At 42.6% G+C, this 27,197-nt stretch overlaps 1 protein-coding gene across 1 annotated transcript in view; it reads left to right on the top strand.

The window, feature by feature from the left end:
- Positions 1–27,005, top strand: part of LOC106596711 (cadherin-related family member 5) — a 146,173-nt gene extending 119,168 nt beyond the window's left edge. Inside the window, exons 9-14 of the mRNA XM_045689710.1 lie at positions 12,929–13,026; positions 21,282–21,488; positions 22,016–22,129; positions 22,394–22,460; positions 23,105–23,265; positions 24,447–27,005. Of these exons, the coding sequence (XP_045545666.1) occupies positions 12,929–13,026; positions 21,282–21,488; positions 22,016–22,129; positions 22,394–22,460; positions 23,105–23,265; positions 24,447–25,040 (1,241 nt within the window). The 3' untranslated portion in view covers positions 25,041–27,005. The remainder of the gene's footprint in view (positions 1–12,928; positions 13,027–21,281; positions 21,489–22,015; positions 22,130–22,393; positions 22,461–23,104; positions 23,266–24,446) is intronic.
- Positions 27,006–27,197: the final 192 nt, after the last annotated feature.

Genomic DNA, 27,197 nt, shown 5'->3' with positions numbered 1-27,197 from the left:
TTGCTGTGATCCCCACAGTAATCTAGTTTTGCTGTCATCCCCACAGTAATCTAGTTTTGCTGTCATCCCCACAGTAATCTAGTTTTGCTGTTCTTTCCACAGTAATCTAGTTTTGCTGTCACCCCACAGTAATGTAGTTTTGATGTTCTCCCCACAGTAATGTAGTTTTGATGTTCTCCCCACAGTAATCTAGTTTTACTGTCATCCCCACAGTAATCTAGTTTTGATGTTCTCCCCTCAGTAATCTAGTTTAGATGTTCTCCCAACAGTAATCTAGTTGTGATGATCTCCCCACAGTAATCTTGTTTTGCTGTCATCCCCACAGTAATCTAGTTTTGCTGTCATCCCCACAGTAATCTAGTTTTGCTGTTCTTTCCACAGTAATCTAGTTTTGCTGTGATCCCCACAGTAATCTAATTTTGCTGTGATCCCCACAGTAATCTAGTTTTGATGTTCTCTCCACAGTAATTTAGAGTTGATGTTCTCCCCACAGTAATCTAGGTTTGCTGTCATCCCCACAGTAATGTAGTTTTGATGTTCTCCCCACAGTAATCTAGTTTTGCTGTCATCCCCACAGTAATCTAGTTTTTCTGTCATCCCCACAGTAATCTAGTTTTGATGTTCTCCCCACAGTAATCTAGTTTAGATGTTCTCCCAACAGTAATCTAGTTTTGATGATCTCCCCACAGTAATCTAGTTTTGCTGTCATCCCCACAGTAATCTAGTTTTGCTGTTCTCTGCACAGTAATCTAGTTTTGATGTCATCCCCACAGTAATCTAGTTTTGCTGTCATCCCCACAGGAATCTAGTTTTGCTGTTCTTTCCACAGTAATCTAGTTTTGCTGTCACCCCCACAGTAATGTAGTTTTGATGTTCTCCCCACAGTAATCTAGTTTTGATGTTCTCCCCACAGTAATCTAGTTTTGCTGTCATCCCCACAGTAATCTAGTTTTGCTGTCATCCCCACAGTAATCTAGTTTTGCTGTTCTCTCCACAGTAATCTAGTTTTGCTGTGATCCCCACAGTAATCTAGTTTTGCTGTCATCCCCACAGTAATCTAGTTTTGCTGTCAACCCCACAGTAATTTAGTTTTGATGTTCTCCCCACAGTAATCTAGATTTGCTGTCATCCCCACAGTAATCTAGTTTTGCTGTTCTCTCCACAGTAATCTAGTTTTGCTGTGTTCCCCACAGTAATCTAGTTTTGATGTTCTCCCCACAGTAATCTAGTTTAGATGTTCTCTCAACAGTAATCTAGTTGTGATGATCTCCCCACAGTAATCTAGTTTTGCTCTCATCCCCACAGTAATCTAGTTTTGCTGTTCTCTGCACAGTAATCTAGTTTTGATGTCATCCCCACAGTAATCTAGTTTTGCTGTCATCCCCACAGTAATCTAGTTTTGCTGTTCTTTCCACAGTAATCTAGTTTTGCTGTCACCCCCACAGTAATGTAGTTTTGATGTTCTCCCCACAGTAATCTAGTTTTGATGTTCTCCCCACAGTAATCTAGTTTTGCTGTCATCCCCACAGTAATCTAGTTTTGCTGTCATCCCCACAGTAATCTAGTTTTGCTGTTCTCTCCACAGTAATCTAGTTTTGCTGTGATCCCCACAGTAATCTAGTTTTGCTGTCATCCCCAAAGTAATCAATTTTTGCTGTTCTCTCCACAGTAATCTAGTTTTACTGTCATCCCCACAGTAATCTAGTTTTACTGTCATCCCCACAGTAATCTAGTTTTGCTGTGATCCCCACAGTAATCTAGTTTTGCTGTCATCCCCACAGTAATCTAGCTGTGCTGTCATCCCCACAGTAATTTAGTTTTGATGTTCTCCCCACAGTAATCTAGTTTTGCTGTCATCCCCACAGTAATCTAGTTTTGCTGTTCTCTCCACAGTAATCTAGTTTTGCTGTGATCCCCACAGTAATCTAGTTTTGCTGTGATCCCCACAGTAATCTAGTTTTGCTGTCATCCCCACAGTAATCTAGTTTTGCTGTCATCCCCACAGTAATCTAGTTTTGCTGTTCTTTCCACAGTAATCTAGTTTTGCTGTCACCCCACAGTAATGTAGTTTTGATGTTCTCCCCACAGTAATGTAGTTTTGATGTTCTCCCCACAGTAATCTAGTTTTACTGTCATCCCCACAGTAATCTAGTTTTGATGTTCTCCCCTCAGTAATCTAGTTTAGATGTTCTCCCAACAGTAATCTAGTTGTGATGATCTCCCCACAGTAATCTTGTTTTGCTGTCATCCCCACAGTAATCTAGTTTTGCTGTCATCCCCACTGTAATCTAGTTTTGCTGTTCTTTCCACAGTAATCTAGTTTTGCTGTGATCCCCACAGTAATCTAATTTTGCTGTGATCCCCACAGTAATCTAGTTTTGATGTTCTCTCCACAGTAATTTAGAGTTGATGTTCTCCCCACAGTAATCTAGGTTTGCTGTCATCCCCACAGTAATGTAGTTTTGATGTTCTCCCCACAGTAATCTAGTTTTGCTGTCATCCCCACAGTAATCTAGTTTTTCTGTCATCCCGACAGTAATCTAGTTTTGATGTTCTCCCCACAGTAATCTAGTTTAGATGTTCTCCCAACAGTAATCTAGTTTTGATGATCTCCCCACAGTAATCTAGTTTTGCTGTCATCCCCACAGTAATCTAGTTTTGCTGTTCTCTGCACAGTAATCTAGTTTTGATGTCATCCCCACAGTAATCTAGTTTTGCTGTCATCCCCACAGGAATCTAGTTTTGCTGTTCTTTCCACAGTAATCTAGTTTTGCTGTCACCCCCACAGTAATGTAGTTTTGATGTTCTCCCCACAGTAATCTAGTTTTGATGTTCTCCCCACAGTAATCTAGTTTTGCTGTCATCCCCACAGTAATCTAGTTTTGCTGTCATCCCCACAGTAATCTAGTTTTGCTGTTCTCTCCACAGTAATCTAGTTTTGCTGTGATCCCCACAGTAATCTAGTTTTGCTGTCATCCCCACAGTAATCTAGTTTTGCTGTCAACCCCACAGTAATTTAGTTTTGATGTTCTCCCCACAGTAATCTAGATTTGCTGTCATCCCCACAGTAATCTAGTTTTGCTGTTCTCTCCACAGTAATCTAGTTTTGCTGTGTTCCCCACAGTAATCTAGTTTTGATGTTCTCCCCACAGTAATCTAGTTTAGATGTTCTCTCAACAGTAATCTAGTTGTGATGATCTCCCCACAGTAATCTAGTTTTGCTCTCATCCCCACAGTAATCTAGTTTTGCTGTTCTCTGCACAGTAATCTAGTTTTGATGTCATCCCCACAGTAATCTAGTTTTGCTGTCATCCCCACAGTAATCTAGTTTTGCTGTTCTTTCCACAGTAATCTAGTTTTGCTGTCACCCCCACAGTAATGTAGTTTTGATGTTCTCCCCACAGTAATCTAGTTTTGATGTTCTCCCCACAGTAATCTAGTTTTGCTGTCATCCCCACAGTAATCTAGTTTTGCTGTCATCCCCACAGTAATCTAGTTTTGCTGTTCTCTCCACAGTAATCTAGTTTTGCTGTGATCCCCACAGTAATCTAGTTTTGCTGTCATCCCCAAAGTAATCAATTTTTGCTGTTATCTCCACAGTAATCTAGTTTTACTGTCATCCCCACAGTAATCTAGTTTTGCTGTGATCCCCACAGTAATCTAGATTTGCTGTGATCCCCACAGTAATCTAGTTTTGCTGTCATCCCCACAGTAATCTAGTTTTGATGTTCTCCCCACAGTAATCTAGGTTTGCTGTAATCCCCACAGTAATCTAGTTTTGCTGTTCTCTCCACAGTAATCTAGTTTTGCTGTAATCCCCACAGTAATCTAGTTTTGCTGTTCTCCCCACAGTAATCTAGGTTTGCTGTCATCCCCACAGTAATGTAGTTTTGATGTTCTCCCCACAGTAATCTAGTTTTGCTGTGATCCCCACAGTAATCTAGTTTTGCTGTGATCCCCACAGTAATCTAGTTTTGCTGTAATCCCCACAGTAATCTAGTTTTGCTGTCATCTCCACAGTAATCTAGTTTTGCTGTTCTTTCCACAGTAATCTAGTTTTGCTGTCACCCCCACAGTAATGTAGTTTTGATGTTCTCCCCACAGTAATGTAGTTTTGATGTTCTTCCCACAGTAATCTAGTTTTACTGTCATCCCGACAGTAATCTAGTTTTGATGTTCTCCCCACAGTAATCTAGTTTAGATGTTCTCCCAACAGTAATCTAGTTGTGATGATCTCCCCACAGTAATCTAGTTTTGCTGTCATCCCCACAGTAATCTAGTTTTGCTGTTCTCTCCACAGTAATCTAGTTTTGATGTCATCCCCACAGTAATCTAGTTTTGCTGTCAACCCCACAGTAATCTAGTTTTGCTGTTCTTTCCACAGTAATCTAGTTTTGCTATCACCCCCACAGTAATGTAGTTTTGATGTTCTCCCCACAGTAATCTAGTTTTGATGTTCTCCCCACAGTAATCTAGTTTTGCTGTCATCCCCACAGTAATCTAGTTTTGCTGTCATCCCCACAGTAATCTAGTTTTGCTGTCATCCCCACAGTAATCTAGTTTTGCTGTTCTTTCCACAGTAATCTAGTTTTGCTGTCATCCCCACAGTAATGTAGTTTTGATGTTCTCCCCACAGTAATCTAGTTGTGATGATCTCCCCACAGTAATCTAGTTTTGCTGTCATCCCCACAGTAATCTAGCTTTGCAGTTCTTTCCACAGTAATCTAGTTTGGCTGTGATCCCCACAGTAATCTAGTCTTGCTGTGATCCCCACAGTAATATAGTTTTGATGTTCTCTCCACAGTAATTTAGTTTTGCTGTCATCCCCACAGTAATGTAGTTTTGCTGTCATCCCCACAGTAATGTAGTGTTGATGTTCTCCCCACAGTAATCTAGTTTTGCTGTCATCCCCACAGTAATCTAGTTTTGATGTTCTCCCCACAGTAATCTAGTTTTGCTGTCATCCCCACAGCAATCTAGTTTTGCTATGATCCCACAGTAATCTAGTTTTGCTGTCATCCCCACAGTAATCTAGTTTTGCTGTCATCCCCATAGTAATCTAGCTTTGCTGTTCTCTCCACAGTAACCTAGATTTGCTGTCATCCCCACAGGAATCTAGTTTTGCTGTGATCCCCACAGTAATCTAGTTTTGCTGTCATCCCCACAGTAATCTAGTTTTGCTGTCATCCCCACAGTAATCTAGTTTTGATGTTCTCCCCACAGTAATCTAGTTTTGCTGTAATCCCCACAGTAATCTAGTTTGGCTGTTCTCTCCACAGTAATCTAGTTTTGCTGTGATCCCCACAGTAATCTAGTTTTGCTGTGATCCCCACAGTCATCTAGTTTTGATGTCATCCCCACAGTAATCTAGTTTTGCTGTCATCCCCACAGTAATCTAGTTTTGCTGTTCTTTCCACAGTAATCTAGTTTTGCTGTCACCACCACAGTAATGTAGTTTTGATGTTCTCCCCACAGTAATCTAGTTTTGATGTTCTCCCCACAGTAATCTAGTTTTGCTGTCATCCCCACAGTAATCTAGTTTTGCTGTCATCCCCACAGTAATCTAGTTTTGATGTTCTCCCCACAGTAATCTAGTTTTGCTGTGATCCCCACTGTAATCTAGTTTTGCTGTCATCTCCACAGTAATCTAGTTTTGCTGTTCTCTCCACAGTAATCTAGTTTTGCTGTGATCCCCACAGTAATCTAGTTTTGATGTTCTCCCCACAGTAATCTAGTTTAGATGTTCTCCCAACAGTAATCTAGTTTTGATGATCTCCCCACAGTAATCTAGTTTTGCTGTCATCCCCACAGTAATCTAGTTTTGCTGTTCTCTGCACAGTAATCTAGTTTTGATGTCATCCCCACAGTAATCTAGTTTTGCTGTCATCCCCACAGTAATCTAGTTTTGCTGTTCTTTCCACAGTAATCTAGTTTTGCTGTCACCCCCACAGTAATGTAGTTTTGATGTTCTCCCTACAGTAATCTAGTTTTGATGTTTTCCCCACAGTAATCTAGTTTTGCTGTCATCCCCACAGTAATCTAGTTTTGCTGTCATCCCCACAGTAATCTAGTTTCGCTGTTCTCTCCACAGTAATCTAGTTTTGCTGTGATCCCCACAGTAATCTAGTTTTGCTGTCATCCCCACAGTAATCTAGTTTTGCTGTCAACCCCACAGTAATTTAGTTTTGATGTTCTCCCCACAGTAATCTAGATTTGCTGTCATCCCCACAGTAATCTAGTTTTGCTGTTCTCTCCACAGTAATCTAGTTTTGCTGTGTTCCCCACAGTAATCTAGTTTTGATGTTCTCCCCACAGTAATCTAGTTTAGATGTTCTCCCAACAGTAATCTAGTTGTGATGATCTCCCCACAGTAATCTAGTTTTGCTCTCATCCCCACAGTAATCTAGTTTTGCTGTTCTCTGCACAGTAATCTAGTTTTGATGTCATCCCCACAGTAATCTAGTTTTGCTGTCATCCCCACAGTAATCTAGTTTTGCTGTTCTTTCCACAGTAATCTAGTTTTGCTGTCACCCCCACAGTAATGTAGTTTTGATGTTCTCCCCACAGTAATCTAGTTTTGATGTTCTCCCCACAGTAATCTAGTTTTGCTGTCATCCCCACAGTAATCTAGTTTTGCTGTCATCCCCACAGTAATCTAGTTTTGCTGTTCTCCCCACAGTAATCTAGTTTTGATGTGATCCCCACAGTAATCTAGTTTTGCTGTCATCCCCACAGTAATCTAGTTTTGCTGTCATCCCCACAGTAATCTAGTTTTGCTGTTCTCTCCACAGTAATCTAGTTTTGCTGTGATCCCCACAGTAATCTAGTTTTGCTGTCATCCCCACAGTAATCTAGTTTTGCTGTCAACCCCACAGTAATTTAGTTTTGATGTTCTCCCCACAGTAATCTAGATTTGCTGTCATCCCCACAGTAATCTAGTTTTGCTGTTCTCTCCACAGTAATCTAGTTTTGCTGTGTTCCCCACAGTAATCTAGTTTTGATGTTCTCCCCACAGTAATCTAGTTTAGATGTTCTCCCAACAGTAATCTAGTTGTGATGATCTCCCCACAGTAATCTAGTTTTGCTCTCATCCCCACAGTAATCTAGTTTTGCTGTTCTCTGCAAAGTAATCTAGTTTTGATGTCATCCCCACAGTAATCTAGTTTTGCTGTCATCCCCACAGTAATCTAGTTTTGCTGTTCTTTCCACAGTAATCTAGTTTTGCTGTCACCCCCACAGTAATGTAGTTTTGATGTTCTCTCCACAGTAATCTAGTTTTGCTGTGATCCCCACAGTAATCTAGTTTTGCTGTGTTCCCCACAGTAATCTAGTTTTGATGTTCTCCCCACAGTAATCTAGTTTAGATGTTCTCCCAACAGTAATCTAGTTGTGATGATCTCGCCACAGTAATCTAGTTTTGCTCTCATCCCCACAGTAATCTAGTTTTGCTGTTCTCTGCACAGTAATCTAGTTTTGATGTCATCCCCACAGTAATCTAGTTTTGCTGTCATCCCCACAGTAATCTAGTTTTGCTGTCATCCCCACAGTAATCTAGTTTTGCTGTTCTCTCCACAGTAATCTAGTTTTGCTGTGATCCCCACAGTAATCTAGTTTTGCTGTCATCCCCACAGTAATCTAGTTTTGCTGTCAACCCCACAGTAATTTAGTTTTGATGTTCTCCCCACAGTAATCTAGATTTGCTGTCATCCCCACAGTAATCTAGTTTTGCTGTTCTCTCCACAGTAATCTAGTTTTGCTGTGTTCCCCACAGTAATCTAGTTTTGATGTTCTCCCCACAGTAATCTAGTTTAGATGTTCTCCCAACAGTAATCTAGTTGTGATGATCTCCCCACAGTAATCTAGTTTTGCTCTCATCCCCACAGTAATCTAGTTTTGCTGTTCTCTGCAAAGTAATCTAGTTTTGATGTCATCCCCACAGTAATCTAGTTTTGCTGTCATCCCCACAGTAATCTAGTTTTGCTGTTCTTTCCACAGTAATCTAGTTTTGCTGTCACCCCCACAGTAATGTAGTTTTGATGTTCTCTCCACAGTAATCTAGTTTTGCTGTGATCCCCACAGTAATCTAGTTTTGCTGTGTTCCCCACAGTAATCTAGTTTTGATGTTCTCCCCACAGTAATCTAGTTTAGATGTTCTCCCAACAGTAATCTAGTTGTGATGATCTCGCCACAGTAATCTAGTTTTGCTCTCATCCCCACAGTAATCTAGTTTTGCTGTTCTCTGCACAGTAATCTAGTTTTGATGTCATCCCCACAGTAATCTAGTTTTGCTGTCATCCCCACAGTAATCTAGTTTTGCTGTTCTTTCCACAGTAATCTAGTTTTGCTGTCACCCCCACAGTAATGTAGTTTTGATGTTCTCCCCACAGTAATCTAGTTTTGATGTTCTCCCCACAGTAATCTAGTTTTGCTGTCATCCCCACAGTAATCTAGTTTTGCTGTCATCCCCACAGTAATCTAGTTTTGCTGTCATCCCCACAGTAATCTAGTTTTGCTGTCATCCCCACAGTAATCTAGTTTTGCTGTTCTCCCCACAGTAATCTAGTTTTGATGTGATCCCCACAGTAATCTAGTTTTGCTGTCATCCCCACAGTAATCTAGTTTTGCTGTCATCCCCACAGTAATCTAGTTTTGCTGTTCTCTCCACAGTAATCTAGTTTTGCTGTTCTCTCCACAGTAATCTAGTTTTGCTGTGATCCCCACAGTAATCTAGTTTTGCTGTCATCCCCACAGTAATCTAGTTTTGCTGTCAACCCCACAGTAATTTAGTTTTGATGTTCTCCCCACAGTAATCTAGATTTGCTGTCATCCCCACAGTAATCTAGTTTTGCTGTTCTCTCCACAGTAATCTAGTTTTGCTGTGTTCCCCACAGTAATCTAGTTTTGATGTTCTCCCCACAGTAATCTAGTTTAGATGTTCTCCCAACAGTAATCTAGTTGTGATGATCTCCCCACAGTAATCTAGTTTTGCTCTCATCCCCACAGTAATCTAGTTTTGCTGTTCTCTGCACAGTAATCTAGTTTTGATGTCATCCCCACAGTAATCTAGTTTTGCTGTCATCCCCACAGTAATCTAGTTTTGCTGTTCTTTCCACAGTAATCTAGTTTTGCTGTCACCCCCACAGTAATGTAGTTTTGATGTTCTCCCCACAGTAATCTAGTTTTGCTCTCATCCCCACAGTAATCTAGTTTTGCTGTTCTCTGCAAAGTAATCTAGTTTTGATGTCATCCCCACAGTAATCTAGTTTTGCTGTCATCCCCACAGTAATCTAGTTTTGCTGTTCTTTCCACAGTAATCTAGTTTTGCTGTCACCCCCACAGTAATGTAGTTTTGATGTTCTCTCCACAGTAATCTAGTTTTGCTGTGATCCCCACAGTAATCTAGTTTTGCTGTGTTCCCCACAGTAATCTAGTTTTGATGTTCTCCCCACAGTAATCTAGTTTAGATGTTCTCCCAACAGTAATCTAGTTGTGATGATCTCGCCACAGTAATCTAGTTTTGCTCTCATCCCCACAGTAATCTAGTTTTGCTGTTCTCTGCACAGTAATCTAGTTTTGATGTCATCCCCACAGTAATCTAGTTTTGCTGTCATCCCCACAGTAATCTAGTTTTGCTGTTCTTTCCACAGTAATCTAGTTTTGCTGTCACCCCCACAGTAATGTAGTTTTGATGTTCTCCCCACAGTAATCTAGTTTTGATGTTCTCCCCACAGTAATCTAGTTTTGCTGTCATCCCCACAGTAATCTAGTTTTGCTGTCATCCCCACAGTAATCTAGTTTTGCTGTCATCCCCACAGTAATCTAGTTTTGCTGTCATCCCCACAGTAATCTAGTTTTGCTGTTCTCCCCACAGTAATCTAGTTTTGATGTGATCCCCACAGTAATCTAGTTTTGCTGTCATCCCCACAGTAATCTAGTTTTGCTGTCATCCCCACAGTAATCTAGTTTTGCTGTTCTCTCCACAGTAATCTAGTTTTGCTGTTCTCTCCACAGTAATCTAGTTTTGCTGTGATCCCCACAGTAATCTAGTTTTGCTGTCATCCCCACAGTAATCTAGTTTTGCTGTCAACCCCACAGTAATTTAGTTTTGATGTTCTCCCCACAGTAATCTAGATTTGCTGTCATCCCCACAGTAATCTAGTTTTGCTGTTCTCTCCACAGTAATCTAGTTTTGCTGTGTTCCCCACAGTAATCTAGTTTTGATGTTCTCCCCACAGTAATCTAGTTTAGATGTTCTCCCAACAGTAATCTAGTTGTGATGATCTCCCCACAGTAATCTAGTTTTGCTCTCATCCCCACAGTAATCTAGTTTTGCTGTTCTCTGCACAGTAATCTAGTTTTGATGTCATCCCCACAGTAATCTAGTTTTGCTGTCATCCCCAGAGTAATCTAGTTTTGCTGTTCTTTCCACAGTAATCTAGTTTTGCTGTCACCCCCACAGTAATGTAGTTTTGATGTTCTCCCCACAGTAATCTAGTTTTGCTCTCATCCCCACAGTAATCTAGTTTTGCTGTTCTCTGCAAAGTAATCTAGTTTTGATGTCATCCCCACAGTAATCTAGTTTTGCTGTCATCCCCACAGTAATCTAGTTTTGCTGTTCTTTCCACAGTAATCTAGTTTTGCTGTCACCCCCACAGTAATGTAGTTTTGATGTTCTCTCCACAGTAATCTAGTTTTGCTGTGATCCCCACAGTAATCTAGTTTTGCTGTGTTCCCCACAGTAATCTAGTTTTGATGTTCTCCCCACAGTAATCTAGTTTAGATGTTCTCCCAACAGTAATCTAGTTGTGATGATCTCGCCACAGTAATCTAGTTTTGCTCTCATCCCCACAGTAATCTAGTTTTGCTGTTCTCTGCACAGTAATCTAGTTTTGATGTCATCCCCACAGTAATCTAGTTTTGCTGTCATCCCCACAGTAATCTAGTTTTGCTGTTCTTTCCACAGTAATCTAGTTTTGCTGTCACCCCCACAGTAATGTAGTTTTGATGTTCTCCCCACAGTAATCTAGTTTTGATGTTCTCCCCACAGTAATCTAGTTTTGCTGTCATCCCCACAGTAATCTAGTTTTGCTGTCATCCCCACAGTAATCTAGTTTTGCTGTCATCCCCACAGTAATCTAGTTTTGCTGTCATCCCCACAGTAATCTAGTTTTGCTGTTCTCCCCACAGTAATCTAGTTTTGATGTGATCCCCACAGTAATCTAGTTTTGCTGTCATCCCCACAGTAATCTAGTTTTGCTGTCATCCCCACAGTAATCTAGTTTTGCTGTTCTCTCCACAGTAATCTAGTTTTGCTGTTCTCTCCACAGTAATCTAGTTTTGCTGTGATCCCCACAGTAATCTAGTTTTGCTGTCATCCCCACAGTAATCTAGTTTTGCTGTCAACCCCACAGTAATTTAGTTTTGATGTTCTCCCCACAGTAATCTAGATTTGCTGTCATCCCCACAGTAATCTAGTTTTGCTGTTCTCTCCACAGTAATCTAGTTTTGCTGTGTTCCCCACAGTAATCTAGTTTTGATGTTCTCCCCACAGTAATCTAGTTTAGATGTTCTCCCAACAGTAATCTAGTTGTGATGATCTCCCCACAGTAATCTAGTTTTGCTCTCATCCCCACAGTAATCTAGTTTTGCTGTTCTCTGCACAGTAATCTAGTTTTGATGTCATCCCCACAGTAATCTAGTTTTGCTGTCATCCCCACAGTAATCTAGTTTTGCTGTTCTTTCCACAGTAATCTAGTTTTGCTGTCACCCCCACAGTAATGTAGTTTTGATGTTCTCCCTACAGTAATCTAGTTTTGCTGTTCTCTCCACAGTAATCTAGTTTTGCTGTGATCCCCACAGTAATCTAGTTTTGCTGTCATCCCCAAAGTAATAAATTTTTGCTGTTCTCTCCACAGTAATCTAGTTTTACTGTCATCCCCACAGTAATCTAGTTTTGCTGTGATCCCCACAGTAATCTAGTTTTGCTGTCATCCCCACAGTAATCTAGCTGTGCTGTCATCCCCACAGTAATTTAGTTTTGATGTTCTCCCCACAGTAATCTAGTTTTGCTGTCATCCCCACAGTAATCTAGTTTTGCTGTTCTCTCCACAGTAATCTAGTTTTGCTGTGATCCCCACAGTAATCTAGTTTTGCTGTGATCCCCACAGTAATCTAGTTTTGCTGTCATCCCCACAGTAATCTAGTTTTGCTGTCATCCCCACAGTAATCTAGTTTTGCTGTTCTTTCCACAGTAATCTAGTTTTGCTGTCACCCCCACAGTAATGTAGTTTTGATGTTCTCCCCACAGTAATGTAGTTTTGATGTTCTCCCCACAGTAATCTAGTTTTACTGTCATCCCCACAGTAATCTAGTTTTGATGTTCTCCCCTCAGTAATCTAGTTTAGATGTTCTCCCAACAGTAATCTAGTTGTGATGATCTCCCCACAGTAATCTTGTTTTGCTGTCATCCCCATAGTAATCTAGTTTTGCTGTCATCCCCACAGTAATCTAGTTTTGCTGTTCTTTCCACAGTAATCTAGTTTTGCTGTGATCCCCACAGTAATCTAATTTTGCTGTGATCCCCACAGTAATCTAGTTTTGATGTTCTCTCCACAGTAATGTAGTTTTGCTGTCATCCCCACAGTAATCTAGTTTTGCTGTCATCCCCACAGTAATGTAGTGTTGATGTTCTCCCCACAGTAATCTAGGTTTGCTGTCATCCCCACAGTAATGTAGTTTTGATGTTCTCCCCACAGTAATCTAGTTTTGATGTTCTCCCCGCAGTAATCTAGTTTTGCTGTTCTCTCCACAGTAATCTAGTTTTGCTGTCATCCCCACAGTAATGTAGTTTTGCTGTCTGTCTGTTTCTCCTCTGTATTTCATAACAGACTGATCTTGACTTCATGGTTTGTGTATCTTTCCCTCCCAGGGAATGAAGGCAGCATCTTCCAGATCGATGAGGAGACGGGGAACATCTCCATGGCCAAAGCCGCAGACATAGCAGGCCCAATAACCCTCACTGTCCTGGTAAGAGATGTCTTTTCAATCTGTATTTCCATCTGTGGACTCAATTTCTTCTTTTGGCATATAATCGATTGAAAGCTATGATTGTGTTCAACATTGAAATTGATCTTCAGATCATGGATCTTTTCAAATGATGATGAATGAGATGGATTTTTCTTACTAGAACATAATTTGGGGTTTCAGAATACATTTTATAAACATATAGTTCATAAAGTAGCTATAGACTTCTAAAAGTCACTAATATAAAATACATTGTGGTGACTTGATCTGATCCCATTTGGGTTTTAGAAGAATTCTAGTTTATGATATAGTAATCTGGCAACCCAGAACCAAATCTTGCGTGTGCTGGTCATGCTATTTGATATTTATATTAACAGTCTGTCACAGGAGACTACAGAGAGCCAGCAGCATACTGCACTGCATCCCAGCTTCTGAAGCTAAGCAGCGTTAGTCCCTGGATGGGAGACCAGGTGCTGCTGGAAGTGGTGTTGGAGGGCCAGTAGGAGGCACTCTTTCCTCTAGTCTAAAAAAAAAAAAAATATCCCAATACCCCAGGGCAGTGATTGTGACACTGCACTGCACTGTGTAGGGTGCCATCTTTCAGATGGGATGTTGAACAGGTGTCCTGACTCTCTGTGGTCACTGAAGATCCCATGGCATTTATCATAAGAGTAGGGGTGTTAACCCTGGTGTCCTGGCAAAAATGTCCAAGCTGTCCCACATATCATCCCCAGTTTCCAATTGGCTCATTCATCCCCCTCCTCTCCCCTGTAACTATTCCCCAGGTTGTTGCTGTAAATGAGAATGTGTTCTCAGTCAATTTACCTGGTAAAATGACAGATTAATACAAGGACTAGACTACCTCCCTCTCTCTACTAGATAGACCACCTCCCTCTACTAGACTTAATTACCTTAATCACAAGGTGGGAGTTAAAACAAATGTCCAATTAAGACCTAGACAACAGGGTTAAGGGAGTTTGGTAGAAAATTACAAGATGATGTTTTAATATTGTTTATTCATCGACTAAGGTTTCTCAGTACTCTCTCTTCTGTGTCTGTGTGGCCTGAGTTCGGCCCCTGGGGCTTCGCGCTGGCAATTGATTTATGATGGCTCAGTGATAGAACCTACAGCCTGCATTACATAGAATGAGCTGGCGTTTCTGTACTATGAGGTACCAGGAAGGAGATGTCTCTGGTATGGATAGCTGATGAGAAGAACCTGGTCTTAGGGGCCAAACCCTGCTTTCTATACAATTGGAACAGTCTTCACAACAAATGCTATCTGGCTCGGGGATACTCCTTTCTCATATACCAAGCCTCACCTTTAGACCCATTCCACACATCTGCTTCACACTTATTAAATGTCTATTATTTTAAGATTTAACATGTAATGCGCCACATGTATAAAATACATCAGCCAATTCCTAAGGGAAAAGATACATTTTGATGGGAGCTAAAATATACTGCTCAAAAAAATAAAGGGAATACTTAAACAACACAACCTAGATCTGAATGAAAGAAATAATCTTATTAAATACTTTTTTCTTTACATAGTTGAATGTGCTGACAACAAAATCACACAAAAAGAATCAATGGAAATCCAATTTATCAACCCATGGAGGTCTGGATTTGGAGTCACACTCAAAATTAAAGTGGAAAACCACACTACAGGCTGATCCAACTTTGATGTAATGCCCTTAAAACAAGTCAAAATGAGGCTCAGTAGTGTGTGTGGCCTCCACGTGCCTGTATGACCTCCCTACAACGCCTGGGCATGCTCCTGATGAGGTGGCGGATGGTCTCCTGAGGGATCTGCCCACTTGACCCTATCCCCTCCTCTCTTCTCCAGACCATTTCCGGAGACCTTCTCCCCTTCCTCACCTCGCTCATCAACTCATCCTTGACCGCTGGCTACGTCCCTTCCGTCTTCAAGAGAGCGAGAGTTGCACCCCTTCTGAAAAAACCTACACTCGATCCCTCCGATGTCAACAACTACAGACCAGTATCCCTTCTTTCTTTTCTCTCCAAAACTCTTGAACGTGCCGTCCTTGGCCAGCTCTCCTGCTATCTCTCTCAGAATGACCTTCTTGATCCTAATCAGTCAGGTTTCAAGACTGCGCATTCAACTGAGACTGCTCTTCTCTGTGTCACGGAGGCTCTCCGCACTGCTAAAGCTAACTCTCTCTCCTCTGCTCTCATCCTTCTAGACCTATCTGCTGCCTTTGATACTGTGAACCATCAGATCCTCCTCTCCACCCTCTCCGAGTTGGGCATCTCCGGCGCGGCCCACGCTTGGATTGCATCCTACCTGACAGGTCGCTCCTACCAGGTGGCGTGGCGAGAATCTGTCTCCGCACCATGCGCTCTCACCACTGGTGTCCCCCAGGGCTCTGTTCTAGGCCCTCTCCTATTCTCGCTATACACCAAGTCACTTGGCTCTGTCATATCCTCACATGGTCTCTCCTATCATTGCTATGCAGACGACACACAATTCATCTTCTCCTTTCCCCCTTCTGATAACCAGGCGGCGAATCGCATCTCTGCATGTCTGTCAGACATATCAGTGTGGATGACGGATCACCAGCTCAAGCTGAACCTCGGCAAGACGGAGCTGCTCTTCCTCCCGGGGAAGGACTGCCCCTTCCATGATCTCGCCATCACGGTTGACAACTCCCTTGTGTCCTCCTCCCAGAGTGCTAAGAACCTTGGCGTGATCCTGGACAACACCCTGTCGTTCTCCACTAACATCAAGGCGGTGACCCGATCCTGTAGGTTCATGCTCTACAACATTCGCAGAGTACGACCCTGCCTCACACAGGAAGCGGCGCAGGTCCTAATCCAGGCACTTGTCATCTCCCGTCTGGATTACTGCAACTCGCTGTTGGCTGGGCTCCCTGCCTGTGCCATTAAACCCCTACAACTCATCCAGAACGCTGCAGCCCGTCTGGTGTTCAACCTTCCCAAGTTCTCTCACGTCACCCCGCTCCTCCGCTCTCTCCACTGGCTTCCAGTTGAAGCTCGCATCCGCTACAAGACCATGGTGATTGCCTACGGAGCTGTGAAGGGAACGGCACCTCCATACCTTCAGGCTCTGATCAGGCCCTACACCCAAACAAGGGCACTGCGTTCATCCACCACTGGCCTGCTGGCCCCCCTACCTCTGAGGAAGCACAGTTCCCGCTCAGCCCAGTCAAAACTGTTCGCTGCTCTGGCACCCCAATGGTGGAACAAGCTCCCTCACGACGCCAGGACAGCGGAGTCAATCACAACCTTCCGGAGACACCTGAAACCCCACCTATTTAAGGAATACCTAGGATAGGATAAAGTAATCCTTCTAACCCCCCCCCTTAAAAGATTTAGATGCACTATTGTAAAGTGGTTGTTCCACTGGATATCATAAGGTGAATGCACCATTTTGTAAGTCGCTCTGGATAAGAGCGTCTGCTAAATGACTTAAATGTAAAATGTAAATGTAATGGATCTTCTCCCAGACCTGGACTAAAACATCCGCCAACTCCTGGACAGTCTGTGGTGCAACGTGGCGTTGGTGGATGGAGCGAGACATGATGTCCCAGATGTGCTCAATTGGATTCAGGTCTGGGGAACGGGCGGGCCAGTCCATAGCATCAATGCCTTCCTCTTGCAGGAACTGCTGACACACTCCAGCCACATGAGGTCTAGCATTGTCTTGCATTAGGAGGAACCCAGGGCCAACCGCACCAGCATATGGTCTCACAAGGGGTCTGAGGATCTCATCTCGGTACCTAATGGCAGTCAGGCTACCTCTGGCGAGCACATGGAGGGCTGTGCGGCCCCCCAAAGAAATGCCACCCCACACCATGACTGACCCACCGCCAAACCGGTCATGCTGGAGGATGTTGCAGGCAGCAGAACGTTCTCCACGGCGTCTCCAGACTCTGTCACGTCTGTCACATGTGCTCAGTGTGAACCTGCTTTCATCTGTGAAGAGCACAGGGCGCCAGTGGCGAATTTGCCAATCTTGGTGTTCTCTGGCAAATGCCAAACGTCCTGCACGGTGTTGGGCTGTAAGCACAACCCCCACCTGTGGACATCGGGCCCTCATACCACCCTCATGGAGTCTGTTTCTGACCGTTTGAGCAGACACATGCACATTTGTGGCCTGCTGGAGGTCATTTTGCAGGGCTCTGGCAGTGCTTCTCCTGCTCCTCCTTGCACAAAGGCGGAGGTAGCGGTCCTGCTGCTGGGTTGTTGCCCTCCTACGGCCTCCTCTACGTCTCCTGATGTACTGGCCTGTCTCCTGGTAGCGCCTCCATGCTCTGGACACTACGCTGACAGACACAGCAAACCTTCTTGCCACAGCTCGCATTGATGTGCCATCCTGGATGAGCTGCACTACCTGAGCCACTTATGTGGGTTGTAGACTCCGTCTCATGCTACCACTAGAGTGAAAGCACCTCCAGCATTCAAAAGTGACCAAAACATCAGCCAGGAAGCATAGGAACTGAGAAGTGGTCTGTGGTCCCCACCTGCAGAACCACTCCTTTATTGGGGGTGTCTTGCTAATTGCCTATAATTTCCACCTGTTGTCTATTCCATTTGCACAACAGCATGTGAAATTTATTGTCAATCAGTGTTGCTTCCTAAGTGGACAGTTTGATTACACAGAAGTGTGATTGACTTGGAGTTACATTGTGTTGTTTAAGTGTTCCCTTTATTTTTTTGAGCAGTGTAGTTAACAAAACTAGAGCCTCTTACTGCTCACAACTTCAATCCATTGCAGTTGTAGCCTTGTTTTATCATAATCAGGGTTACAGCTCTGTCGCAATTTGCCCATTCGTCATGGTTACAGCTTGCTGATTTAAAATGCATTACATGTAGGTAACAGTCCCTTCTGATTAGACTACAGGTAATAAAACAAACCCTGGCTGTTGTTGACAAGGATAGATTCAGTTCATATCCATACTATTAATATTTCATTCAGGGATTGAAATTACGACACCATTCTCAGTAGCCTATTCTAGCAGGCTATTAGGCAACACAAAAACGTATTATCTTGAAATCGCCTCGCTATTCATGTTGAATAAATTGGTCTGTTCATTTGAACTGAGCGAGCTGCTAAATCGTTCAGTTTACCTGTTAAAACAAACACCGGCTGCTGTATCTAGCTAAGAAAACCATGGCAACAGTTGAATTACAATCAGAAACCCAGATTTGAGTCAGTAACACAGACCCAATGCTATTGAAATGACAAGTCAATCCCGCAAATAGACCATTTATAATAGTTTGTAGTCTTAACATCTGCCAAATAATAACGACACAATTACCAGTTCGTCCAACATTTGGTGAAATGTTATATGCGCAAAGGGATGTATTTACAATCAGGGCAGTCAAACGAGTAAATGGACATCCATTGATTTGGAAACAGATCTGTCGAGTTTAATAAACGCGGATTATATTGTAATGACCCGGCTGGGTCATAAAGGAAAAAGAGACGGACTCTAGGTGTGCAGGTCAGAACACAGATTTATTCCTAAACTGGGCTATTGTTCAGGCCACAGCCCACGCCGCTAAATGCCGAACGTACACAATTATACCATGTCGAATTAAGGGTTACCCCCATAGGAACAGATCAAGGCCCCGAACAGAAAAGAGAGAGAAGATGAGACAGTAATCCCTATTTATCATTTCCAACTCCCGCGGGATTACCCATCATACCCCCCCAACCTTTCCCTCTGTCCTGACATATTTAACCCCTGCTAGTAGCCATGAGAACCATAACACACCCACAAACACAGAACACAATACCGGGTCGTTACAATATTTTCTCTTGCGACATATTGAAATTCCTGTATTACATCAAATTTGCTCCGCAATGACAATTATTTTGATAGAAAACCTACTTAGGCTTTTTACGTCGATCCAAGTTACGTGGATATTCCATCTGAATTCTCTCTGACTTTATAGAAAAATTGGTTATTCGATAATATGTAGCAACTCGTCTCTTGCTGCAAAAAAGAGAGAGGTTGAAAAACTCATTTTCAGGCATTATGGGCAGGTTTTCCCCCCCAAATGTATTACCAGGACGGAGAAAAACCCATTCGCTTTTTATAGTTTTATTGGTTAGGGTAAATCAATTCCCCGTACTTTTACCAAAAGTGAACATACCCCAATCTTTTATTTAATTTAAAAATAAACTCTATTTCCCAGAACCTTTAGACAGTCACACAATGGTCAATGCTTAATAACCTTATCTTTATCAAATGATCCATAAAGGGACCACGCTGAACCTTTCAGAATACTTTTTATAAAAATAAAAAAAATCTTATACCCCTTATGTACATCTACGTATGAGTTTAAAAAAAAGTTGCATATCATTATTATTTCCATTATTACTTGATCAAATCTCCAGTAATCGATTATACTGTAACGACCCTGGGTTTATAAGCGCGGGAATCGACTCGAGCATGTTTTTGCGGTACAGTTGATAGCGCACCGGACCTCGGGCTAGAAGGTCGAGGGCTCGAGGCCTGCTCCCTGCTGTTTCATTACAATACACACTTACAATTATTCATTTTTATATTTTATATATATATATATATATATATATATATATATATTCACAGAATCCATCAATAACGTTATAGTCATCTTTTATTATCCAGTAACTCTCATATCACATTCACACTGTACTGTTCCCAAAACACAATAATCAATTAGTTTTCTACAATATAACCTGTAGGAATATTTTCTCATTTCTATCTCAGGGTTAGTTCCTGGCATACCGTAACTCAAACATTTACATCTTACTATACTAACCCAGGGCATTACCTATATTTTATTATTTACATACTATATTTTCACTGATTTCATTAGTCATGGGTATCTCTCAGAAATTCCACAGCCTTTTAATCAGTCCTAACTTCACTAGTCATAGGTGTCCTGTTTCCAGAACCCTAAACCCCAGGCTTTTAGATGGTCTTACTAGTTTCACTAGTCGTAGGTATTCCTATTTCAGAACCCCAAACCCCAGGCTTTTAACTAGTCGTAGTCGTCCCTGTTTCAGAACCCCACATAATTCTCTATGATGGCAACCCGCAGGTCCACATAGATTCACAGCAGCCCCCTTAGGATTTCTTTATCGATTGTTTTCAAGAAACATTAGTCTCACCCATAATTCAGTTCAAAATGACGTATCCATTCCGCTGATGCCCCCAGCCAGGGCTGGGATCCACTCTTCTCTGTCTAGTGGAGTATGGCTTCCCCAGCTGCATCTAATGCAACTCCCGTGCACGAGACAGCAGATGATGGGTCAAAAGGTGAGGCTTGGTACAGTATATGAGAAAGGAGTATCCCCTCAGCCAGATAGCATTTGCTGTGAAGACTGTTGCAATTATATAGAAAGCAGGGTTTGGCCCCTGAGACCAGGTTCTTCTCATCATGTCCCTGCTGAATGGAGAGGAGGAACCCTCTGATCCTGAGAGGGAATCTGATCCTCATCTATTTGGCCTATGTATATGTGTTACCAAATGACATTTTGATGATAATGATGATACTCAGGAACTAGAGCAAGTTTTTGGGGCAGCAGGTAGCCTAGTGGTTAGAGCGTTGGGCCAGTAACCAGCAGGTAGCCTAGTGGTTAGAGCGTTGAGCCAGTAACCAAAAGGTTGCTTGATCGAATCCCTGAGCTGACATGGTACAAATCTGTTGTTCTGCCCCTGAACAAGGCAGTTAACCCACTGTTCCTAGGCTGTCATTGTAAATAAGAATATGTTCTTAACTGACTTGCCTACTTAAATAAAAAAAGGTTTGTGTTAATGGCACATAGACTCCATTAGATGTTGCCTTTATAAATAGTGGGATCATGATGGGGCCAAACCCTGCTTTCTATACAATTAGAACAGTCTTCACAGCAAATGCTGTCTGGCTCCTTTCTCATATACCAAGCCTCACCTTCTGACCCATTCCACACATCTGTTGTTTGTCATGTAGACCTCTGTATTCTCTGTATGATTGAGCTCTTGGCATCACACTTCAGAGTGTTGGGATCGACCAGCTACATTATTGCAATTCTTATTAAATAAAGGTTGATTGTTTGAAGAATTAACAAAGTCTTTCTCACTTGGTTAGAATTTCCACAACAGGAGTTCCTAACCAATCAATGACCTTAATCACAAGGGGGAAGTAATAACCTGCAGACACTAGGCCCTCGGGGACTGGAGATGGACAATACTCTCTCCCATCTCCCTCATCTCTCCCACCTCTCCCACCTCTCCCAGGCCTCCCAGGTCACCAACAGGGACCAGTTTGCGGTGACTCAGGTCACCATCGAGGTGCTGAAGAAGAGCAGGAACCCTCCGCGGTTTGAGAAGGAGCGTTATGAAGGATACATCTACAGTAACTCAGTCCCAGAGACCATGATCCTACGAGACAGAACCTCCAACAGACCCTTCAGGGTCAGGGCCAGAGACGAGGACTTTGCCACCGTAAGAGTCAGAAGAGATCAACATTTACATTTTAATCATTTTAGCAGACACTTGTCTTACAATCTTAGTCTGTGTTTGTTCATAGGACCTCTAAATGTAATGTCACGTCTTATATACAGTAGAGACATACTCGTCTGGCACCGTGACAGTCCTCGAAATGACACAATTACCATCAATTCTGGTTAGTTACGCTTCTGTTCTGTGTGGGATTTGAAACACTGACACACAACTTTAACCAGCTTGTTTGTGTGTGTGTGTTTATTTGTGTGTGTGTGTGTGTGTGTGTGTGTGTGTGTGTGTGTGTGTGTGTGTGTGTGTGTGTGTGTGTGTGTGTGTGTGTGTGTGTGTGTGTGTGTGTGTGTGTGTGTGTGTGTGTGTGTGTGTGTGTGTGTGTGTGTGAGAATGTGTGTGTGTGAGAATGTGTGTGTGTGTGTGTGTGTATGTTTGTGCGTGTGTGTGTTTGTGCGTGTGTGTATGTGTGTGTGTGTGTATGTTTGTGCGTGTGTGTGTTTGTGCGTGTGTTTCAGGGTGTAAACCCAGACATGAGATACGAGGTGCAGTACAGCAGTTATGTCAACGTGACAACCGAAGGGTTTGTGCTTCTGAAGAGGATAGTGAAGACAGAGTCCTTCGCTCTGCAGGTGAGTGGTTACCAGTCTCATTGTTCTTCTGAAGAGGATAGTGAAGACAGAGTCCTTTGCTCTGCAGGTGAGTGGTTACCAGTCTCATTGTTCTTCTGAAGAGGATAGTGAAGACAGAGTCCTTCGCTCTGCAGCTGAGTAGTTACCTGCCTCTTACTAGACTACTATAATTGTTTTGATAAATGTTTTGGTTAATGCTGGGGGGGTTGCAGAGACATTCATAGGCATGATAATAATGTATTTTTCCTTGTGATGTGTGTGTAGATTCGTGCTATGGACCTGTCTACAGGGGAGTTTGGTACAGCGGCCCTCTCTGTCCTGGTTATACCAGGTACGACTTTCACATAGCACCACAAGGGAAGGTTAATTCATTGCAAAGAGAAATGAGCCCTTGATGGTGGACGACTGACTGTTCAGATGATATACTCCTACCAACAGCAGACTCTGTACTCTCCATATTAAAGCCTGTATTAATATACTATGGTGGGGATCTACTCCTACCAACAGCAGACTCTGTACTCTCCATATTAAAGCCTGTATTAATATACTATGGTGGGGATCTACTCCTACCAACAGCAGACTCTGTACTCTCCATATTAAAGCCTGTATTAATATACTATGGTGGGGATCTACTCCTACCAACAGCAGACTCTGTACTCTCCATATTAAAGCCTGTATTAATATACTATGGTGGGGATCTACTCCTACCAACAGCAGACTCTGTACTCTCCATATTAAAGCCTGTATTAATATACTATGATGGGGTTCAAGTTAGAAGTGAAGTGGAGTAGAGCTTAGGTACATCTCAAAGGCAATTGTCTGCTGTAACGGCTTGATTGATTGATTGACTAATATATTGGTTGATTGATAACTTGATTGGTTGATTGCTATCTTGATTTTATATCTTGATTGATTGATATCTTGACTGGTTGCCTTGACTGACTATTATTTTCCCTGATCTCTGACCCTCTACAGCCGTGGCGGTTCCCTTGCCTTCTGGGGCAGGGTACCGGGCGGGGGACATGGCTCTGCTAGGATTGGTCATGGCAGCCATCTTGGTTCTCTGCTTCATCGTGATTGGCTTCCTGATCTCCCGCCTGAAGAAAGGAGGCACCAACCTGGACAACATAACTGAGGTCAGCACCATTCTGTGAGTTCAGCTCAGAACTGATGCTGCGTTCATCACAAGTGGGAAACTCCGAAAATACTACTTGTAAACTGGGATCAATGAGTTGTATGCGTTGATGTGCTTTAAACTCGTTGAGTAGGCCTGTTAGTTAATGGCAAACAAGCTGTGTAAACCATACACTAACAGCACAGCTATCAGCCTCGCAGACTACTTATAGTGTTCAAAAAACCATATTAATAGATCCTTTTTTTGCATGAATAATGTTTTGTTGTATTTAACTGCCAAAAATGCTGTTATCCAGGTCATTTCCTTAGTATGTGTAATCAGAGGTCAGTATGTGGGAGAAGTCAGAGATGATAGGTGAGTTTCCCCACTAGTAATCACCAGTTGGAGGGCAGTTCATGTGGGTTTCTCCCAGTGGGATGTGACATCAGAGGTCAGTATGTGGGAGAAGTCAGAGATGATAGATGAGTTTCCCCACTAGTAATCACCAGTTGGAGGGGCGTTCATGTGGGTTTCTCCCAGTGGGATGCTGGTATTGAGGAAGTTCCGCAGCATGACACTTGGTGAAAGTCCTGTCCTGCAAGTGTTTTTGAAGCGGCCTTAGCCCTAACAGGAAGATAACCTAGCGTCAGAACTGTTTGTGTTGTCTTGCCAACACCTTGGCAGGACTTAACAAACAGATCTGGGACCAGGTTAGCAGGCTAGCCAGGGCTGTTGGATGGAATAGTGAAGGCTGGTTGAATAACCCTGGATAGGATTAGACGCTGATGGAAGGCCTGTGAGCAAGGCATTTATCCTGATCGAATTGAACAGCTTCACTGAATATTTATGAGTAGTACTTCACAGAAAGGCTCTCTGTGTTAAAGCAGAATAAATGAACCTAACGCTATAGAAAGGCAGAAGCATCTGTGACATTGAACAATGCCTAGAGATCAATGGTTCATTAACTTGTGTGTAAATGACAGCTTTCTCTCTCTCTCTACTCCTCTCTCTCTAGTGCTTCAGTTTTTAACTCATAGGACAACTTTATTACTATTATTTATGACTATTTATCACCTTTTATTATTTATTTGTTACTATTTATTCAACCAAATGATATACACAACACATAAAGCCCTTATCCTGTGATCCTTGTACTTGTCAGATTTGACATGGTTGCTGTCCTGTATTCTGTCCTGTCTGTAGTGTTTGGCTCCATGTCTGAAGATGGCGAGACCCCATGGGAGACCCAAGGACACCCTGCAGTACACCAACGATGGCTACCAGGGTACCGAGGGTGATGCCCTGCGCGGCGGACCCAGACGTCCAGAGCCGGTAGACAAGAGAGGCCGAGGTGCTACTGTCCCTGGGGACAGAGGCAGGGCCATCCCCCTGGAGCGACGCCGGAGCGACCGCCACTGTGGCTTCTGCGGCCTGTACGCCAACCACAACCACCATGCCAAGCCCAGCCCGGCCAGCAGCCCTGCTAGGGGAGGGGGGAGAGGAGGAGGAGACAAGGACGGGATGAGATCCATCCTCGCCAAGGGGGGAAGGAAGGAAGGAGGGAAGTCAGTGTGGTTTAAGGAGAACGAGGATGCTTCTGGGATCGAAGTGGAGATCATCCCGGATACTCTGTGTCAGGAGGAGGAGACTGAGGAGGAGGTGTTGGACATGGAAGAGATGGAGGGGGGAGACAGGAGCATGGCTAGCCAGACAGAGATCGATGGTGGGCATGGGGACCAGGAGAGCCATGGAGAGTCTGACTCAGCTGCTAAAGAGGAAAAAGAGAAGGAGGGTTGAGAGGAGACGATATCTGGGTTATATTAAATAGGGAGAGGTTATCTGGGTTATATTCTATAGGCAGGAGGATATCTGGGTTATATTCTATAGGGAGAGTATATCTGGGTTATAGTCTATAGGCAGGAGGATATCTGGGTTATAGTCTATAGGGAGAGGATATCTGGGTTATAGTCTATAGGGAGAGGGTATCTGGGTTATAGTCTATAGGGAGAGGATATCTGGGTTATATTAAATAGGGAGAGGATATCTGGGTTATAGTCTATAGGGAGAGGTTATCTGGGTTATATTAAATAGGGAGAGAATATCTGGGTTATATTAAATAGGGAGAGGATATCTGGGTTATATTCTATAGGCAGGAGGATATCTGGGTTATATTAAATAGGGAGAGGATATCTGGGTTATATTCTATAGGGAGAGGATATCTGGGTTATATTCTATAGGCAGGAGGATATCTGGGTTAAATTACAGAGGCAGGAGGATATCTGGGTTATATTCTATAGGGAGAGGTTATCTGGGTTACATTCTATAGGCAGGAGGATATCTGGGTTATAGTCTATAGGGAGAGGATATCTGGGTTATATTCTATAGGGAGAGGGTATCTGGGTTATATTCTATAGGGAGAGGATATCTGGGTTATATTCTATAGGGAGAGGATATCTGGGTTATATTCTATAGGGAGAGGATATCTGGGTTATAGTCTATAGGGAGAGGATATCTGGGTTATATTCTATAGGGAGAGGATATCTGGGTTATAGTCTATAGGGAGAGGATATCTGGGTTATATTATATAGGGAGAGGATATCTGGGTTATATTCTATAGGGAGAGGATATCTGGGTTATAGTCTATAGGGAAAGGATATCTGGGTTATAGTCTATAGGCAGGAGGATATCTGGGTTATAGTCTATAGGGAGAGGATATCTGGGTTATAGTCTATAGGCAGGAGGATATCTGGGTTATATTCTATAGGGAGAGGATATCTGGGTTATATTAAATAGGGAGAGGATATGTGTTAAAAGGTACAAAACAGAAGAAAACAGTAAAACAGGTTTCCATCATCATGGGAAAACCTGATTCCAGAGTGGGATTCTGGAATATGGACATGAGTTCACACAGATTGGAGGGAATGACCCTTTTTGGATAAGTGTGTCTACATTATGTGGCTTCCATCACACTATGGTGAGTTATTCAATATATAAAGACAATTTCCATGAAGAAACACAAGAAGGGGATCAAGTTGGACACAATACTTTTTAACTTGGTATCTTTTAATGATCGTTCTGAGAGCGAATCCATCAAGTCCTTGGGAAAGATTTGAGTATTACTAATGAGGAAAAAAATACTTTGAAAATGTGGACATTTTTTACCACTGAAAAAAAAGTTTGTAAGGAGAACACGTCTACTGAATACTAAACAAACTGAGGACATATTGTATTGCATTTTTATTTATGTCGGAAGAAAAAAAGTATGAAATGTAATAACCTTATTACAGTATGTAAAGTATGTGGATACAAATTCTGACATGTTATACTATTTATGAGTTAAGCAGGCTTGTGGTCAATTCAGGAAGTACACAGACATTGCAATACTCTTCGATGCCTTTTAAAAGGGGAACATTTCTAATTAGAATTTGGTTTACTCTATGAATTGACTGGACCCCAACCCTGGTTATTACAGAGATTTGATGAAATAATAAAGTTTGATTGAAGTGACTGATGTGGGAAAATGTACAAGGTTAAATTTTGAAATGTGGTTGTGCTTGAGCAGTTTTTCCCTCTTGTTATGTCATTCACAGGCAGATCTTATAGAGCTGTTTATAACCTGTCTGAAATGTCCAGTTGATCAACTACTGGTCATGTTAGCGAGATGGGTAAGTTAGCCTATCTAAAATATTGAAGTCATCCAGATCACATGACCAGAGGCCTCAACCCCAGTGCCCTCCCCCCCATTGATTTTGAGTCACTCAGGTATCATATGAACACACAAAGCATGTCAAAATATGTAGAATAGCAGGAAATGAATTTCTAAAACAGAAAAATGTAACTCCACTAACGAGAGTGGTGTGACCAGTTTGGGGGTCACATGGGTCACTTGGTGGGGGGCTTGTTACGACGCTGGTAAATGACAATATCGATCCTGACCTTTGACATTTGTGTGAG

Source organism: Salmo salar, chromosome ssa11 (assembly GCF_905237065.1).
Source record: "Salmo salar chromosome ssa11, Ssal_v3.1, whole genome shotgun sequence".
In the NCBI taxonomy this organism is placed as follows: Eukaryota; Metazoa; Chordata; class Actinopteri; order Salmoniformes; family Salmonidae; genus Salmo; species Salmo salar.
Note: the sequence above shows the minus strand (reverse complement) of the source record. Positions and strands in the feature narration are given on the sequence as shown.